This window comes from Triticum urartu, chromosome 6, assembly GCF_003073215.2.
Source record: "Triticum urartu cultivar G1812 chromosome 6, Tu2.1, whole genome shotgun sequence".
In the NCBI taxonomy this organism is placed as follows: Eukaryota; Viridiplantae; Streptophyta; class Magnoliopsida; order Poales; family Poaceae; genus Triticum; species Triticum urartu.
The window spans coordinates 439,926,431-439,945,127 of NC_053027.1; the positions used below are offsets into that span (position 1 = coordinate 439,926,431).

General features: G+C 46.3%; 1 protein-coding gene across 1 annotated transcript; it reads left to right on the forward strand.

Annotated features, from left to right (window-relative positions):
* The first annotated feature begins 12,679 nt into the window (after positions 1 to 12,679).
* LOC125514062 (protein ALTERED PHOSPHATE STARVATION RESPONSE 1-like) lies at positions 12,680 to 16,983 on the forward strand. Its single transcript, XM_048679311.1, has 4 exons — positions 12,680 to 14,072; positions 14,249 to 14,412; positions 15,189 to 15,412; positions 15,853 to 16,983. Exons 1-4 carry the CDS (start codon positions 12,902 to 12,904, stop codon positions 16,583 to 16,585), a joined length of 2,292 nt encoding a protein of 763 aa, XP_048535268.1. The 5' UTR covers positions 12,680 to 12,901; the 3' UTR covers positions 16,586 to 16,983.
* The last annotated feature ends 1,714 nt before the right edge of the window (positions 16,984 to 18,697 follow it).

Sequence of the window (18,697 nt, forward strand, 5' to 3'; positions counted from 1 at the left end):
TTAAAACGGACTTAATGGTTGTCTCTGTATCTTCTGCTGACAAGGACGCAGAGAAGACATTCGACAGTTTCAATAGAATGCATATGATTTGGAGAGATAGAATTTGAGATAGAAAGCATAGAGAGGTTAGGGTCCGATCACATTCACTTAGTTCAAAAGATTCAACAAGAAGACATAGCTATAAGTGAATGCTGTAGAGGACAGAACACTAGTAGATATATATATATATATATAATCAACATAGTGAAGATAATCATCAAGATATGTTGAGATTGAAGCCAAACCAAATGTGAAGACATAGCAAATGTAACGCCATGAGTGAAACACTTCAAACAGAACATTTGGTGGTGGCGTTACCCACCGTATAGGAAGTATTAGACCCAGACACGGCGCACAATTATCGTGGCGCTCCGAAGTCAAATTCCACATTAATGTATTCACACTTAGAATGTATGTCTTCATTGATTGAAGATATACTTTACTTCGTGTGTTGCACATCTAAGTCATCAATATGCATAAGGGTTAGGATGTGTGCCTGATCACAGGACATTTGAGGATTCCAGGATATTTAGCTCACACCGTAACTTGCAAAATCTCTTCTCATCCAAGGGCTTGGTGAAGATATCTGCCAATTGCTCTTCAGTGTTGACGTGTATGATATCAATGTCTTCCTTCACAACATGATCTCTGAGAAAGTGATGATGAATTTCAATGTGCTTTGTCTTCGAGTGTTGAACTGGGTTGTTGGCAATCTTGATGGCGCTTTCGTTGTCGCAGTAAAGTGGCACTTGCTTCAGATGAATGCCATAGTCCTTGAGTGTTTGCTTCATCCACAGAAGCTGAGCGCAGCAAGATCCAGCAGCAATGTATTCAGATTCAGCAGTGGAGAGAGATACACAGTTCTGCTTCTTTGAAGACCAACATACAAGTGATCGTCCCAGAAAGTGACATGTGCCTGATGTAGACTTGCGATCAACTTTGTCACCAGCATAATCAACATCCGAGAATCCAACCAGATCAAACTCTGAGCCCTTTGGATACCATAATCCTAGAGTTGGGGTGTGAGCCAAATATCGAAGAATTCGCGTCACAGCTAAGTGATGTGACTCCTTTGGTGCCGCTTGAAATCGAGCACACATGCAAACACTAAGCATAATATCTGGCCTAGATGCACATAGATAAAGTAAAGAACCAATCATGGAGCGGTATACCTTTTGATCGAACTCTTTACCATTGTCGTCGGGACCCAGATGATGTTTGGCTGGCATTGGTGTTGTGAAGCCTTTGCAGTCTTGCATACCAAACTTCTTCAGGCAATCTTTGAGATACTTCTCTTGAGATATGAAGATGCCGTTGCGTTGTTGTCGTATTTAAAGACCGAGGAAGAACTTCAGCTCTCCCATCATGGACATCTGATATTGCTCTTGCATCATATATCCAAACTCTTCACTGTACTTCTGGTTGGTGCATCCGAAGATAATGTCATCCACATATATTTGGCACACAAACAGTTCACCATCATATGTCTTCGTGAAGAGAGTGGGGTCTAGGGAACCAGGTATGAAGCCTTTGCTCTTCAGGAAGTATTTGAGTGTGTCATACCAGGCCCGAGGGGCTTGTTTGAGGCCATACAGTGCCTTGTTGAGCTTGTATACCATGTCAGGATGTTTTGGATCTTCAAAGCCAGGCGGTTGTGCAACATACACTTCTTCTTCAATCTTGCCATTGAGAAAAGCACTCTTCACATCCATTTGATATAGAAGTATGTTATGATGATTTGCATAGGCCAGCAGTATGCGTATGGCTTCAAGTCTAGCCACAGGAGCAAATGTTTCATCAAAGTCAATGCCTTCCACTTGAGTATATCCTTGAGCAACGAGACGAGCTTTGTTTCTGACAACTTGACCATGCTCATCTTGCTTGTTGCGGTATATCCATTTGGTGCCTATTATATTGTGCTTCCGTGGGTCAGGACGCTTAACCAGTTCCCATACATTATTCAGCTCAAACTGTTGAAGCTCTTCTTGCATAGCTTGAATCCATTCAGGTTCCATGAAGACTTCTTCAACTTTCTTGGGTTCTGTTATTGAGACAAATGCGAAGTGCCCACAGAAATTTGCTAGCTGAGTTGCCCTTGAATGAGTGAGTGGACCGGGTGCATTGATGCTATCAATTATTCTTTCAATCTGCACTTCATTGGCAACGCGAGGATGTACAGGGCGAAGACTTCGCTCTTGCTGATCATTGTCGTTGTTAGAAGGAATGTCTTCAGGCTGAGCATTGTCTTCATGTTGATCAGGTGCTGAGATGATAAGTTCTTCTTCAGGATGAGCTTCAGAAGGTATAATTTCTCCAGTTCCCATTAGCTTGATTGATTCACTAGATGGAACTTCATCTAGCACATTTGGCAGTTGCTCTCTTTGTGAACCGTTGGTCTCATCGAACCGCACATCCACTGTTTCAACCACTTTGTAATGAAAGAGATTGAAGACTCTGTAGGAGTGCGAATCTTTTCCATATCCAAGCATAAAACCCTCATATGCTTTTGGTGCAAACTTTGAGGTGTGATGTGGGTCCTTGATCCAGCACCTGGCGCCAAATACTCTGAAGTAACCGACATTTGGCTTCTTGCCAGTAAGGAGCTCATAAGATGTCTTGTTCAGAAGCTTGTGAAGATAAACACGATCGATTGTATGGCATGCAGTATCAATGGCTTCAGGCCAGAATTTTCTTGGAGTCTTGTATTCATCTAGCATCATTCTGGCCATCTCAATGAGTGTTCTGTTCTTGCGTTCGACGACGCCATTCTCTGTGGCGTGTACGGGGCTGAGAATTCATGTGTGATGCCCAAGGTATTAAGATATGTATCAAGGCCAGTGTTCTTGAATTCAGTGCCATTGTCACTTCTGATGTGCTTTATCTTGGCGCCATAATTATTCATAGCTCGATTGGAGAAGCGTCTGAAGACATCCTGCACTTCAGTCTTGTAAAGGATTATGTGCACCCAAGTATATCTAGAATAATCATCAACAATGAAAAAGCCATAGAGACAAGCAGTAGTAGTAAGAGTTGAGTAATGAGTGGGACCGAAAAGATCCATGTGAAGCAGTTCGAAGGGTCGAGTAGTGGTCATGATTGTCTTCGAGGGATGTTTGGCCCTCGTCATCTTCCCGGCTTCACAGGCACCGCATAAGTGATCTTTCTTGAACTTGACGCCCTCGATGCCTATGACATGCTTCTTCTTTGCAAGGGTGTGGAGGTTCCTCATGCCAGCATGCCCTAGCCTCTGATGCCAGAGCCAGCATTCTGAAGCTTTTGCAAGAAGACATACGGCAAGCTGTGGTCCTGCTGAGAAATCTACCACGTACAAATCATCTTTTCGATACCCTTCAAATACTAGAGACTTGTCAGATTCCATTAGTACAAGGCAACGATATTTTCCAAATATTACGATCATGTTCAAATAGCAAAGCATTGAGACAGACATTAAGTTGAAGCCAAGGGATTCAACAAGCATGACTTTATCCATGTGTTGATCCCTTGAGATTGCAACTCTACCTAGACCCAATACCTTACTTTTACCAGTGTCAGCAAATGTGATGTGGCTCTTGTCGGATGGACGTAAGGCTGAGTCCATAAGAAGGCTTCTTTTGCCAGTCATGTGATTTGTACACCCACTATCAATAATCCATTCTGAAGACACTGGTGTCGTACCCTACAGTGCAGTTAGGGGGATAGGCTTCACCAAGAGCATTGTGAAGCAAAAACATTTGACGAACCAATGGGTTATGAAAGCTTAGATCCAGATTAGGACTAATAGGGAGAGTAGCAAGCGATTCAGGAACGAAGTACATAGTAAGACCATTCGGGCATTTGATCTTGCGCCCTACAAGATGTTTAAGGTCTCCAGCAATAGTGTCAGACGATTTTGGTTTTCTGCTGGAGACCTTTCCCTGCAAAAGAGAGTTAAGCTTTCTTAGCCACCCACATCTTCAAGGGTGGCTTAGAAGCAATAAGTCTAAGTGCAGCATCTGAGAATTTTGGCTTTGGAGCCCTAGCAAACAGTCTTGCAGGCGGACAATAGTACTCATAAGAATAAGCAGAATAGTTCTTGGTCTTATGAACATGGCGGTTTGATGAACCGCTCTCATATTCATATGACTGAGTATGGTTTCCCTGCGAAGCATTTGCGTTAGTGCGACTCAGGTGAGTCCTTTGTCTGTATGAAGCCTTTGGACCGTATGAAGCCTTTGGTCTGAGGTTTGTCTTCTTCACGTGAGGTGTCATGATGACATTCACATGAAGATTCTTCAGACACCTTTTCGAAACCCAGATCTTCTTCATATGCGGTCCATTCCTGCAGTTAGTACCAATGTACCTGGCAAACACTTCACCATTCTGATTCTTAAACAGTATATAGTTTGCATCAAAGGATTCATCAATGATAATGGGGTTAGCACAAGTGAAGCCAGATAGATTGGATGGATCTTCTGAAGGTTCCTTTGCAGCAACCCACATGGTTTTGGGGTACTGCTCAGGTTTCCAGTACGAGCCATCAGCATTCATTTTCCTTACGAACCCAACACCCTCTTTCCTCGGGTTTCGGTTCAGAATCTGCTTTTTGAGGACATCACATAGTGTCTGATGCCCTTTAAGACTTTTGTACATCCCTGTTTCAAGCAATGTCTTCAACCTAGCATTCTCATCAGCAATAGCGGTGGTATCCTCAACAGAGGGGTTAGTTACCACATCAACAGTTGAAGATATTGCAACAGCAGTAGCAGTAGAACATTCAGCAACAGAAGTAGCATTATCACACTCAATGCATTTAAGACATGGTGGTTTAAATCCTTCCTGAGCGGAACTGATCTGTTTGGCGCAAAGTGACTCGCTTTCCTTTTGAAGATCTTCATGAGCCGCTCTCAATTTCTCAAGATCTTGCTTCCTTTGAAGATAATCATAGGAAAGCTTTTCATGAGTTGTTGAGAGAGTTTCATGACGACTTTCAAGTTCCTGATACTTAACGTGAAGATTTTTTATGTCTTCAATTAAGGATTCAGATCGAGTCATTTCAGCACCTAACAGATCATCGCTTCTGTCTAACAGTTTTTGAATATGTTCCATAGCTTTCTGTTGTTCAGTTGCAATTTTAGCAAGTGTTTTGTAGCTGGGTTTTGAACCACAATCAGAGTCATCGTCACTAGATGTTTGATAGTGAGTAGTGCGTGTGTTTACCTTGGCACCGCGTGCCATGAAGCAGTAGGTAGAAGCGGAGTAGTCCTTGTCATTTGCATCGGTGTCGGTGATGAAGTCATTGTCTTCAGTGTTGAAGATGGACTTCGCAACGTATGCTGTAGCTAGACTTGCGATGCCTGAATCGGACTCCTCCTCAGACTCCACCTCTGCCTCCTCAGAAGCAGACTCCTTCTCTGAATCCATTTCCTTGCCAACAAAAGCACGTGCCTTGCCAGATGACCTCTTCTTGTGTGATGAAGACTTTGAGGAAGACTTGGAAGAAGACTTTGAGTATTTCTTCTTCTTCTTGTCGTCAGAGTCATATTCCTTGCTCTTCTTCTTCTTTTTGTTCTCATTGTCCCACTGTGGACACTCAGAGATGAAGTGGCCAAGTTTCTTGCACTTGTGACATGTTTTCTTCTTGTAGTCATGAGCAGAAGCTTCATCATTCCTTGAGCTTGATCGGGAAGACTTTCTGAAGCCTTTCTTCTTGGTGAATTTTTGGAACTTCTTGACAAGCATAGCAAGTTCCCTTCCAATGTCTTCAGGATCATCAGAACTGCTGCCAGATTCTTCTTCAGATGAGGAGACAGCTTTTGCCTTCAAGGCACGAGTTCGCCCATAGTTTGGACCGTAGATGTCTCTTTTCTCAGAAAGCTGAAACTCATGTGTGTTGAGCCTCTCAAGTATGTCAGATGGATCGAGTGTCTTGAAATCAGGACGTTCTTGAATCATCAGGGCTAGGATGTCAAACGAGCTATCAAGTGATCTCAGTAGTGTCTTGACGACTTCATGTTTGGTGATCTCAGTGGCGCCTAGGGCTTGAAGCTCATTTGTGATGTCAGTGAGTCGGTCAAATGTGTGCTGGACATTCTCATTGTCATTTCGCTTGAAGCGGTTGAAGAGGTTGCAAAGGACACTGATTCTCTGATCTCTCTGGCTTGAGATGCCTTCATTGACCTTGGAGAGCCAGTCCCAGACCAGCTTAGATGTCTTCAAAGCACTCACGCGGCCATACTGTCCTTTGGTCAGATGACCACATATGATATTCTTGGCAGTAGAGTCCAGTTGAACGAATTTCTTGACATCAGCAGCAGTGACACCTTCTTCAGCCTTGGGAACGCCGTTCTCGACGACATACCATAGGTCGACGTCAATGGCTTCAAGATGCATGCGCATCTTATTCTTCTAGTAGGGATATTCAGTTCCATCGAAGACGGGGCACGCAGCGGAGACTTTAATTATCCCTGCAGTCGACATAGCTAAAACTCCATGTGGTTAAACCGAATCACACAGAACAAGGGAGCACCTTGCTCTAATACCAATTGAAAGTGCGTTATATCGACTAGAGAGGGGTGAATAGGCGATTTTTATGAAAGTCTTCAAAACGTGGGAGTTATGAAGACAAACGATAGAGATAAACCTAATACCCTGCAACGGAAGGTAGACTACACTAGGCAAGCCATAGTCAAGTATTCAATAGAGTGAAAGCACAATGACTAATAGCAGCAATGTAGTAAGGATCAGGTAGGAAGATATTGTGAAGCCTAACATATCATGCAGTCACTCAGTGAAGACAAAAGATAGTACAAACATACAATGACTTCACAAGGAGCAACAGTAAGTAAAGAGAAGGGAAGATGAAACCAGTGACACGCTGAAGACAATGATTTGTTGGACCAGTTCCAGTTGCTGTGACAACTGTACGTTTGGTTAGGGCGGCTAGGTATTTAAACCTTAGGACACACAGTCCCGGACACCCAGTCCTGAACACGCAGCTCAGGACACCCAGTCCTCACCGTATTCCCCTTGAGATAAGGTCACACAGACCTCGCCCAATCACTCTGGTAAGTCTTCAAGGTAGACTCCCAAACCTTCACAGACTTCGTTCACCGGCAATCCACAATGTCTCTTGGATGCTCAGAACGCGACGCCTAACCGGCTGGAGGATGCACAGTCCTCAAGTGTAATAAGTCTTCAGATCACAGAGACAAGAAGACTTAAGTGATGCCTAATTCTCTTTGGCTCTGGGTGGTTAGGGCTTTATCCTCGCAAGGAATTCTCTCTCAAAGGCTTCGAGGTGGGTTGCTCTCAAACGACAAAAGCCGTACTCTCAATCTGAGCAGCCAACCGTTTATGGTTGTAGGGGGTGGGCTATTTATAGCCACTTGGCAACCCGACCTGATTTGTCTGAAATGACCCTGGGTCACTAAGGAACTAACACGTGTTCCAACGGTTAGATTTCAAACTCACACGGCAACTTTACTTGGGCTACAAGCAAAGCTGACTTGTCCGACTCTGGACAAGATTCGCTCTCATAGTCTTCACTCGAAGACATAGGTTTTTGGTTAGGCATCACTTCAGTCATTCCGACTGGTTCTCTTGGACCCCACTTAACAGTACGGTGGTTCCTATGACTCAACACAAAAAGAAAAAAGAACTACGAAAGATCTAAGTCTTCGAGCTCCATAGGCTTCATGTGGTGCCTTCTCTTGTCATAGTCTTCAGTGTGAATATCTTCATATACCACCTTTGACTTCAATGTCTTCATACATTTTTAGGGGTCATCTCTGGTAGGAAAACCGAATCAATGAGGGACTTCTACCTGTGTTATCCTGCAATTCTCACAAACACATTAGTCCCTCAACTAGGTTTGTCATCAATACTCCAAAACCAACTAGGGGTGGCACTAGATGCACTTACAAGAAGAGGCCAAGCTGGAGCAATCGATGGTAGACTGAACACTCCATTGTATGATGGTTGCGATCCCGAGGTGACCCGCTTGAGTTTTACGCTCGAACTTCTGAAGACGAAGGCTAAAAACGAATGGACTGGCACTAGCCTCGATGAGCTTCTCAAGTACCTAAAGGATGTTCTTCCCGCGGGGAATCTATCTCCCACTAGTGTGGATGAGGCCAAGAAGATCGTGTTCCCTCTTGATCTGCCGCATGTTAGATACCATGCATGCATCAATGATTGCATATTTTATCGGAAGGAGCACGCGAAAAAAACCAGTTGTCCTGTGTGCAATGCTTCTCGATACAAGAAGGTCGGAAATAAATCTCCCCAGAAAGTTGTAAGGTACTTACCGATCACTCCCCGTCTACAACATTATTTTGTAGATCCCAAGGAAGCAAAGCTCATGCGTTGGCACGCGGAGAGGACAAAGCCCGATGATGTAGATGATCCAAAGCTGAGACACCTCGCGGATGCAAGGCAGTGGAGAGCGTTCAATGGAGAATATCGATATTTCGCATGTGATGCAAGGAACATCGTGCTTGACACGTGTACCAATGGCATGAATCCGTTTGGCAACCAAAACACCAACCATAGCACATGACCCGTGTTTGTTTGGATGTACAATATCCCCCCTGGGTGTGCATGAAGTCAAAGTACATAGACATGAGCATGCTGATTCAAGGGCCGAAACAACCGGGATATAATATTAATCTGTATTTGGGGCTACTTCAAGAGGGGTCTCATGTAGCATTTTGAAACCATTACAATTAGTCTACTATGTGCATGTTAGGACATCTATGGTTTCTTCTCCTGAATCGCACTTGAAGATCAAGATGTAAAATGTGAAGTTAGAAGCAATACTTTGAATTACCTTGCTGCAACCTCTAATTTTACCATGGATTTCTATTGCTTGTGTTTGTTTTGTCTCTTTCATTTGGTTTATTCTATTTAAGTTAATCAATAAACTTAAATCATTTGCTTATATAAAGAGAGACAAAGAGCCATTGAGCAGGCACTTAGGTCTGTGCTCCATCTAGATAGGATCAACTAGATCAAACGCCACCATTAAATCTACCAGACAACTCTACATTGAAGAGATTATTATTGGCATTTACGGTTTTACATTCAACAAAAAGAAAAGAAAAACACCTCGGATAGTAACACATTTACATAAAGTCCATAGAGCTAGAACCAGAAACCCTTGTTTCATGGACTAACACAAAGAAGACATTGCGAGTGCTTATATGGCCTAAGTCTTTGACCCAATTGTGACTTTACTCCCTTGATTGTCTTATCGACACTCGAGCGGCATAGAGGTGGGAGAAAACTCAACATGTAGGTGACAATCGTAGCGAGTGGCTGATTTTCCACACTCTTTACCACACATCACTAGAATTCACTTACTACAAAAAGTGATCGATCACCACCGCCGATAGTTCACCATTTCACCCCCTTCTTTCCCTTTGGTGTCCATGATGGAAGATTAGGTGGTAAATGCATATACAACATTGAAAAACATCGAAGGCTAAACAAAGACAAGGCTACTAGATGGTCACATGCTAGGACCATGTGAGCCGCCTGTCACGTGGATACCACGTCTACAAAGCAAACCATTGTCCAAATCCATGCATGCCAAAATTACCAAGAGAATGTGATTTGGATCAAAATGGAGCACAGACTCAAGTGTAGGGACCAAAATAGTGGTTTTGAGAGTTTCTGGACCAAAAAACCACAAGATCAAAGTTTATGAGCCGTTGATGTAGTTCACTATAATGCTAATGAGCTACATACAAAGGTCTTCTGCGAAGATCATGGAAAGTTGTTACTCTGAAGTGTGATTTTTGTAGTAATTGACAATTCCTATGGACTAACGATGCCATTGAGTTGTATATGAAGATTCCATAGGTGATGCATGAAGAATATTGGTTGATTTGAGGATGAATGCCATCAAAATTAAGATACATATTGAGATTTAGTAAATAATGACATTCCTATGGACTAACTATTTCATCAAGTTATATATTTAGAAACATTTCATGAATGATATTGGGTGAATGTGGGATGACTTCAAACTAAATCAACATATGCATCGGAAAGAATTAAATCGGCCGACTAGAGGGTGGGGGTGAATATGAGACTACAAAGTGGTAGCCTAGCTTCCAAATTTTAGGGTAGATGAAGATAAAGTAAGCTCTCTAGATATGCAATCTATGGTGGGAACAACCTACGTGGGAAGTAAGATAGTAAAGTAAATAAGCAAGAGCAACAATAGCAAGCAAGCATAAGTAAAGGTACGTAAACGGATTAATCACACAAGTCAAAGACACAGATGTATCCCGAAGTTCACAGTCATTGGGGAGTGCTAATCTTTGTTAAGCTCCGGAGCACCCCAGGTGGCTCACCCTAGTCTCCCTTTAAGTAAACCAATGGATGAGTCTCAAATCACTTGTGGTTGGTCTCGAAGGCAACCGGGACTTTACAAACATCCCGGACCACACCACACAATAAGCAGCTTCCGGGGCTTTAATCCTACCACCAAGGAGTCCTAAATCAGTCACGACGTTGTAAAACGACGGCCAGTGAATTGTAATACGACTCACTATAGGGCGAATTCGAGCTCGGTACCCGGGGATCCTCTAGAGTCGACCTGCAGGCATGCAAGCTTGAGGATTAGGGTAATCATTCGGCCACATGGAATAAACTTATGAGTTCAAGGGAATTGATACACTTTACCATAATAATTAACCATGCAACAATTTTTTAACTCTCCAAGATTCAATCCTACTGTAGGTGCTTCCAATATGAAATTTCCATCAAAGATTTTGCAATTACATACTTTCCAAATGCACCACATCCCAAAATGGCAATTTCGTGGCCAATAGTATATTGTTAAACAATTTCCATATATCCCATAATTTAGATGCCTCTTCTTCGTGCAGGTCAGACAAAGTCCCAGAATTCCAAGGCAAATCAGCGACCAAAGAAAAGTTCAACTATATTCCTCGCAACCTGGCCGACCGGTGGGTATAATTCATTTATCCTCTCCTATTTATTCCTGTGTTAGTCATACTTGTTGTTTACATAGATGCTTCAGCTATATGCATAGTACATGTTTGCATGGTCAAATACCAGTACAGGATTAATACTATCAATGCCATTTCATATATATTTTAATTAATTCAATAATTTTTTTACTATTTTATCCAACAAGTTTGTACGCCCATTGTCATGTTGCTCTTTGAGGATGGTGCTCAAATAACAAAAGACCAGAGGCAAATGCTAAAAGCATATGATTTACTTGCCCGTCTCTGCAACTTTGTTTCTTCATGAGCTTAGATCGTTGACCTCCTTCTATAATGCACTTGAGTCCAAGCAATGTAGTCAAAGTTGAAAGGATGCAGATGTTCTTAGCTCAGGTGAACATTAAAATTTTAAAAAATATATTTAAAAATTTTGATAGCTCGCAAAATTTCACCACCAGATGACATTCACGGAAACGTGGCAAAAAAGCCGATGCCACAAAATGTTACTATTCAAACCCATTTTGGAGTATCGATATTTTTTTTATTTGCCACGTGTTCCATGAACATCATTTCAGGATGAAATTTTGCAAGCTATCAAAACATTTGTTAATGTTTGACAAAAAGAAAAATCAGATTTTTTTTTTACCTTTTTGTTTCTTTTGATTTTACTGTTTACCCGAGCTCACATGAGCTCGGTATCAGAACAACAGTTTGGAAGTCTTTTTTTTTACGGGTGACACTTTTGAAGTTGAAAGCATAACAATGCCACAAGATATGATAACATGGACTTATTCTAAACATCCGCTTTGTTTGGCTCAGTAATTTCTTTCTGACTAATTTGCGTGCCTAGTTGAAGCGTGAGGCATATTATATCAGGTGCATGTTCCATCCTGAAAATAGCGAAAGCCTTATCGTGGAAGAAGCGTCAACAATGTGGCATGGGCTGCAAAGAGGGGAAGAAAAGGCAAAGCAAAAGACGGCCTGTCGCCGGGGCGGTACATGATCATCATCTCATTCGGGCAGCGGTACGTTTGCTCTTTTACTCGGCTGAGATTTTGCAGAGTCCTGCACACCCTACTAACAGTAATCGATGGGCACTCCAGTACCCTTTCGGCCTTTCCCAACAAAAGAAAAAAGAAAAAAAATGCAATGGCAATGCGAAAACCTTAAGCCTAGCGCGGCACGGCAGCCCCCAGCAGGGAAAACAGCAGCGCGCCACCGCAGCGTATCCTCTCGCCAGAGCAGAGCAGGGCAGGGCAGTTGGCGTTGATCCGGTGATGGAGATGGATGGAGACCGGTCAAGGCCGTACCGCGGCCTTCAAGCCGGGCGTCAATGCCTGCCTGCGCCATGCCACCAGGCCGAAGCCAAAGCCTGCGCGCAACTCCATGGCGCGCCAGACGCAGCAGCAGCCGCAGCAGTCCTCGCCTCGCTTCCAAAAGGAAACAAACAAAACTGGTTAAATGGAGAGAGCCGAAAATAACATGACGGCCTGGTGGTGCTGCCCTCGCCTGGCCTTTTCCCCCACCGCAAGAAAACAAGGGGCGCAGCAGCACCCCTGCCCCTGCCAAATCGAGCCCGGAAAAAGAAGGAAGGGGCGAGTGGAGCGAGTGCAAACAAATTTCCCCAAGCAAAACGGCAAGAGCAGATTCCCACCCCCACCCCCTCCCCCACTTTGCTCCGCTCCGCTCCGCCTCCACTACACACACACACACGCAGCCCTCGCCTCCTCTCCGCACGCCTCGATATCATTTCCCCATCAACCCCCCAGGTCCGTCGGTGTCATCATCGTGGCGGGACGACACGGCCGCTTATAAGCCCGGCCCCGGGGCCGATCGATCGTTCCTGCCTGTGTTGATTGGCAGTTGCACTAGCGAACAACCGAGGTAACAAGGACGCGCCGGCGATGGGGTGCAAGGGGTCCAAGCTGGACGAGCAGGAGGCGGTGGCGCTGTGCCGCGGCCGGGCCGACCTGCTCGCGGTCGCCGTCCGCCACCGCGACGCGCTCGGGGCCGCGCACGCCGCGCTCGCCGGCTCGCTCCTCTCCGTCTCCTCCTCGCTCCACCTCCTCCTCGTCTCCGCCTCCGCCCGCCCGCGCACGGGGATCACGCTCCCCGTCGCCGCCAATGCCAAGGCCGTCGACCCCCCGCCAGCGGCGCCGCAGCCCTCCTCGCCCCCGCACTCCTCCTCGCACATCGACTTCGCGCCCTCCTCCGGATCCGACTCCGGCTCCGTCGCCTCCTCGCCTCCCCGCCGCGTCCACGACCAACTCCACCACGCGCACCCGCACCCGCACGCGCTGCTGTTCCCGCATTACGGGTACGGGTACGGGTACGGCTACGAGCCCGAGCCACCGTTCGGGTACCCGCCGGGGTCGCTGCAGCTCTACTACGCGCGGAGCCGCCCGCCTCCGGCCTCGGTCGCCGTCGAGCAGCGCGCGCCCGCGTCGGAGCGCGTCTACTTCGGCTCCTCCGACCCGGCGGGCGGGAACGCGCGGTATTACTCGTACGGAGGAGAGGCCACGCCGGCAGGTAAGGCGCCTGCTCCCCCGCCGTCGCCGCCGAGGGCGAGCTCGTGGGACTTCTTCAATGTGTTCGACGACTACCAAGTGCACGACAACTACTGTTACGATGCTGCCGGCGCCGGGACCACGGCGACGACACCGTACACGCCGAGCCGGTGCTCGCGGGACGTGCGGGAGGAGGAGGGCATCCCGGAGCTCGAGGAGGACGACGCGGTCGTCAAGGAGGTGTCCAGCGAGCACTATATGACCGGGAGTGGCGGTGCTCGCAGCCGACGCAGCTCGGTCGGCGGCATGAGCAGCAGCGAAGAGGAGAATTGTGTTGTCGATAAGGGAGTGCTCTCCGGAGGTGGCATGGCGCGGCAACATGCGCCAGCGCAGCCTAATGTCTCAGCCTCCGTGCGGACTCACCGGAAGTCATCGGAGAGTGCAGACTTCGCCGGGGAGATCAAGGCGCAGTTTGTTCGAGCGGCGGATGCAGTCTGGGCGGTCGCACCGATCCTGGAGGTGGACAGGCGGAGTTACCAATACCACCCCCGCAGCTCAGTGTACCATGGTGAGTTCATGCATGTACTCTGATTAGTTTAGATTCATTGATGTTATGGCGAACTATTTGTTGCTTCTAGAACTGGCATATTTTCTGATATACACTGTGGCGTATATATACTCTGATATACTTTGATGTCGTCGATTCTTGGTGTCACTGATCGATTTATTGGTATTTCGAAATAGTTTCGTCTCGGATGGTGTCGACGGCTGCATTACCAAATTCAGCGTACGGAGGTGAAGAGTTGGATGTTGGAGGTTGGAAGAAGGTGGCTGAAGGGGGGAGGAGCTTATCGGTCACCCTGCAGAAACTCTATATCTGGGAGAAGAAATTATATAATGAGGTTAAGGTATGTATTCACCTCCGATTCTGTTGAAGTAATACCTGAATTTACTCTGTGCTGGAATGATATGTTAGTAACTGCTCGTAGGTATGTTGGAGTACTTTCTCAAGTTAACTGATATGTAGGGTGCAATTGTTTTTGTTCGACTCCTACTAAATACTACTGGTGACAAATATTTACTGAAAGCAGAGTGTCATCCTTTCGTAGTGCCATCTTTGCGCAATGACAACATCCGTAAGCTGGTGCCTATAGGCAGCTATGCAGTAAGATGAAATGTTGATCCTGGCATGGCAAGGCTGAGATCAATGGAATGCCAGGTGTTCTGCTTCTTTAGGAAAAGGTCTTAGTAATATCGTGTAAAAGCTCCTTTCTGGAGACCAAATAGCCAGATTAGGAATATTTAAATTTATGTGCCATATTTAAAGTAATTTAGACACTTCTGTAATGGTATTAGATGTACTTTTGAGTTTGTGGGTTTCTCTTCTGATGTTTAGTTTCATTTGAAAGGATGCTACACTAACCCATGCAAAAAAAAATGATGCTACACACGGATACCTTTTTACTAGGTTTCTTATGCATAACAATATTAGATTTCATTTAAACTATGTTGTTGGCTCCTTAGTAAACAGATGATCATTTTAGTATGGAAATCTCTTATGCAGCACTAGTTTCAATAATGTGGGACTTGTTTTTTCTTTTAAACTGAGATTATTTTTCTCATATGCACCCGTGTTAACTACTGTGCTACATCTGATTATTTTTGTTATGTTTTCCTCTTCCAGTCTGAAGAAAAAATGCGCCTCCTGCTAGCCAAGAACTCCAAGCGGCTGAAGTTCTTGGACCAAAAGGGTGCTGAAGCTCAGAAGATCGAGGCGACTCAAAATTTGGTCAGGAAGCTGTCGGCAAAAATAAGAATGGCTGTGCGAGTTATTGCTAAGGTTTCAAAAAAGATAAACAGAGTTAGGGATGAGGAATTGTGCCCACAAATTATGGCCTTAATCCAAGGGTACGCTCTAATTTTTTGCCTTGACATCTTAGGTACATATTTCAATTAGTTCCCTGTCGGTACACTACTTCCGCCTTTACACTGGTTGTCTGCTTGTCTAGTTTGTACAATCTTCTAGTATTAGGAAGTACTCCCTCCCGCTTATATTGTGGGACGGAGGGAGTAACATTCTCAGTCCAGTAGGTTATTAAGTTTCAGTGCAGCTGCCTGGAAATTTTTACATATTGTGTAGAGGCTAACTCTACAGTCCTGCATTTACAGTGCACATGTATGTTTTTTTTTGTAAAAAAAACTCATGTTTTCGAGTAATCAATATCCCTACATGCATTTACCCTAGGTGAACTTTCCTGAACACTCTCGGTTTCTTTCTTTGCAATCTTGCATTTCTTATCCCACAGAACCTAGCTTGCATCAAAATACTGACAAATCCCTCTTTGCAGGTTTGTAAAGATGTGGCAAGAAAAGCTGGACTGCTACCAGACTCAGTGTGAAGCAATATCGGAGGCGAAGAACCTGGATTCGACCATCTCCGGCGGGATCAGTCGGGATCTAGCAATGGAGCTTGAAGTGGACCTGGTTAAATGGATTGTGAATTTCTGCTCTTGGGTAAACGCGCAAAGGAGCTTCGTGAAGGCACTGAACGGGTGGCTGGCGCTGTGCCTCAACTATCAGCAGGAGGAGACGCCCGACGGAGCTCCTCCCTACTCTCCCGGAAGGGTGGGCGCGCCTCTCGTGTTCGTCATCTGCAACACCTGGTCGCAGGCCATGGATCGGATTTCTGAGAAGGAAGTGGTCACCGCCATGCAGGCCCTCGTGTCCAGCGTGCGCAACCAGTGCGAGCACAGAGCCGCCGTTGAGCCAAGCGAGCTGATCTTCGTGACCCGGGAAAGAGAGAAGTGGAACAGGATTCTGGAGAGGAAGTCCGTGGAGATTAACAGGGAGGCAGACACACTGAACAGGAAGCTGGCCCTGGTGCCGGGCCGGCAGAGCCTGCTTCCGACGGCGCAAACGTACCAGGCGCATTTTCTTGAGGCAGACAGCCTGCAGGTGAGCTTGAGCCGGGTGCTTCAGTCCTTGGAGAGCTTCGCGTCCAGTTCGCTGCAAGCTTTCCGGGAGACTCTGAGACATGCTGAAGAAGAAATGCTGTCCAGAGAGAGTGCTAAAGCTTCATAGCCTGATTTTGCATCTGACCGTAGAGCCAACAAACAAAGCTTGTGGAATATAATCATCATCTCCTCATCAGGTGGCATCGGTGCTGAATGTGCTGGGCGAATGCTTCTGACGGATTTTAGTTTTTGTGGAGAAATTCTGACTTCTGAGTCTTAGTAGCCGACCGAGATTTGCGCAGGCAACCGTTGGTCCATCAGAATAGAACAGCTGTTGAAGTAGCAGGTAAATATGGGCAAGTGCTAGTTTTTTGTGTCATGGGCATGTACTGTGCAATATTCAGCGCATTGAATCCCTTGGAATTTTTTTTGGCTGCTGTCATTGCTTTTTGGCCTCTATATTATAACTGAATGTTTGAATGTGCAATAGTGGCATGATCTGCTCATGGGTCGTATTGTTCTGTACATGTCGAGTCTTAGCGTGAATTACGTTGAAATTGTCAATTGTGTCCAATCTATGTGTGCTTGGCTGTGTGCATCATGTGATGCAGAGGTTGGGGTAATTGCTTTTTCATAAAAAAAAAATCTATGTGGGTTAGTAAATAAGGTTAGGAGAGGTTTTTTTTTGGACAATGGGTTAGATGTTGCTGTTAGAGTTATATTGATGATGGCCTTTGGCCTTTTGTATTCTAGCCTCTAGGCATTCTCTTATACATGTATATATGATGGCTTTGGCCTCCTAATAAGATCAAGTTGCATTTTTCCGTAACATGGTATTAGAGCTTAGGGTTTTTTTTAGCACTCGCAACTCGTGCTTGATTGCTTCCTTCCGCCGCCGTGCTCTCTCTTTGCCAGCTGTCACTTTCGTCGTGGCCGTTCCTCTGCTCCGGTGACTGCTGCTTGCCACACCTTCAAAAATTTTGTCAAACGCTGCTGCTCCGAGTAAGCTGCTCTCTGTTCCAATCTTCAGATCGAGCCGGCCAGTGATTCTTGTGCTGGCCGCTGTCCACCAATTCCTGCTGCTGGCCGCCGGATCCGTGCTTCACCACCGCGCCCGCTCGTGTGGTGCCGCCGGCCGCCGATTCCGCTTCCAGCCACCGGCCGTCGTTTGCTGCTGCTGGCCGCCGGATCCCGTGCATCACCACCACGCCTGCTCGTGTGGTGTAGCCGGCCGCCGTTTCCGCCTCAATCCGCCGGCCGCCGATTCCACATCCAAGCTGTTGGCCACCGATTCCACATCCAGACGCCGGCCGCCGTTTCTCCTCTGGATCGAGTCGTTGTGGTCTGCTCCTCTGGATCGATTTGGTCCTAGTTTGGCTGGCCTCCCGTGCTTCGGTTGGTACACGCTGGTCACGGCGTCTCCCGCGCGGCCAGCCAACGACGCCCGCGTCTTCCCTCACGTCTGCCGTGCGATCGCTGCCTGAATCGATCGTGATCGGGGCTTGACGTGGGCCGCCACCGCCACTGCGTTCGTGATCTGGCTGTTCAATAAAAAAAAGAAGGAAAACCTGATATGATGTTTCGCCCGCGTCTTCGTGGCTGTCCGCACACTTCTGACGGTGTTCCATATATTGATCCCGTCTCGCACATACGCCGTCGCTCGGTGCTTGGTGTTGGTCCATCTGTGATATTGTCATCTACGACGTCTTCAACAGACTGTGATGGAGGTTATTCGACGACTCCTCTCGCGGTTTCTGCCTGCAGAGGCGGTGCCTACTCTACACCGACACCTCTCGCGGCTTCCGCGCGCGACAGTGACTACTCTCAGTCGACTCTACACACGGCTTCCACGGATGGTGGCGACTGCTCATCATCGGCTTCCACGGGTGTTTTTACTTCGACCTCTTCCGCCGTGTCTCTGTCTGCGCGTGAGATTGCGCAGCTGCGATGCCTACTTGCTACTTGGGATTCTTCATCGACAGGTTCTGCGGGTTCTGTGACTGACCCTTCTGGCATCGAGAAACCACTGTCTACTCATTCAGGTACATCCCCATGGATTCTTGATACTGGAGCATCTTTTCATGACTTACGATTCTTCCACTTTGACCTCCGTTCGACCTGTCGACTCTCATGTTCGTGTTCTTACGGCTGATGGCACTCCACTCCCCGTAGCTAGTCGAGGCACACTTAGCACTTCTTCATTTCATGTTCCCTCTGCCGCTCATGTTCCTCGACTTAC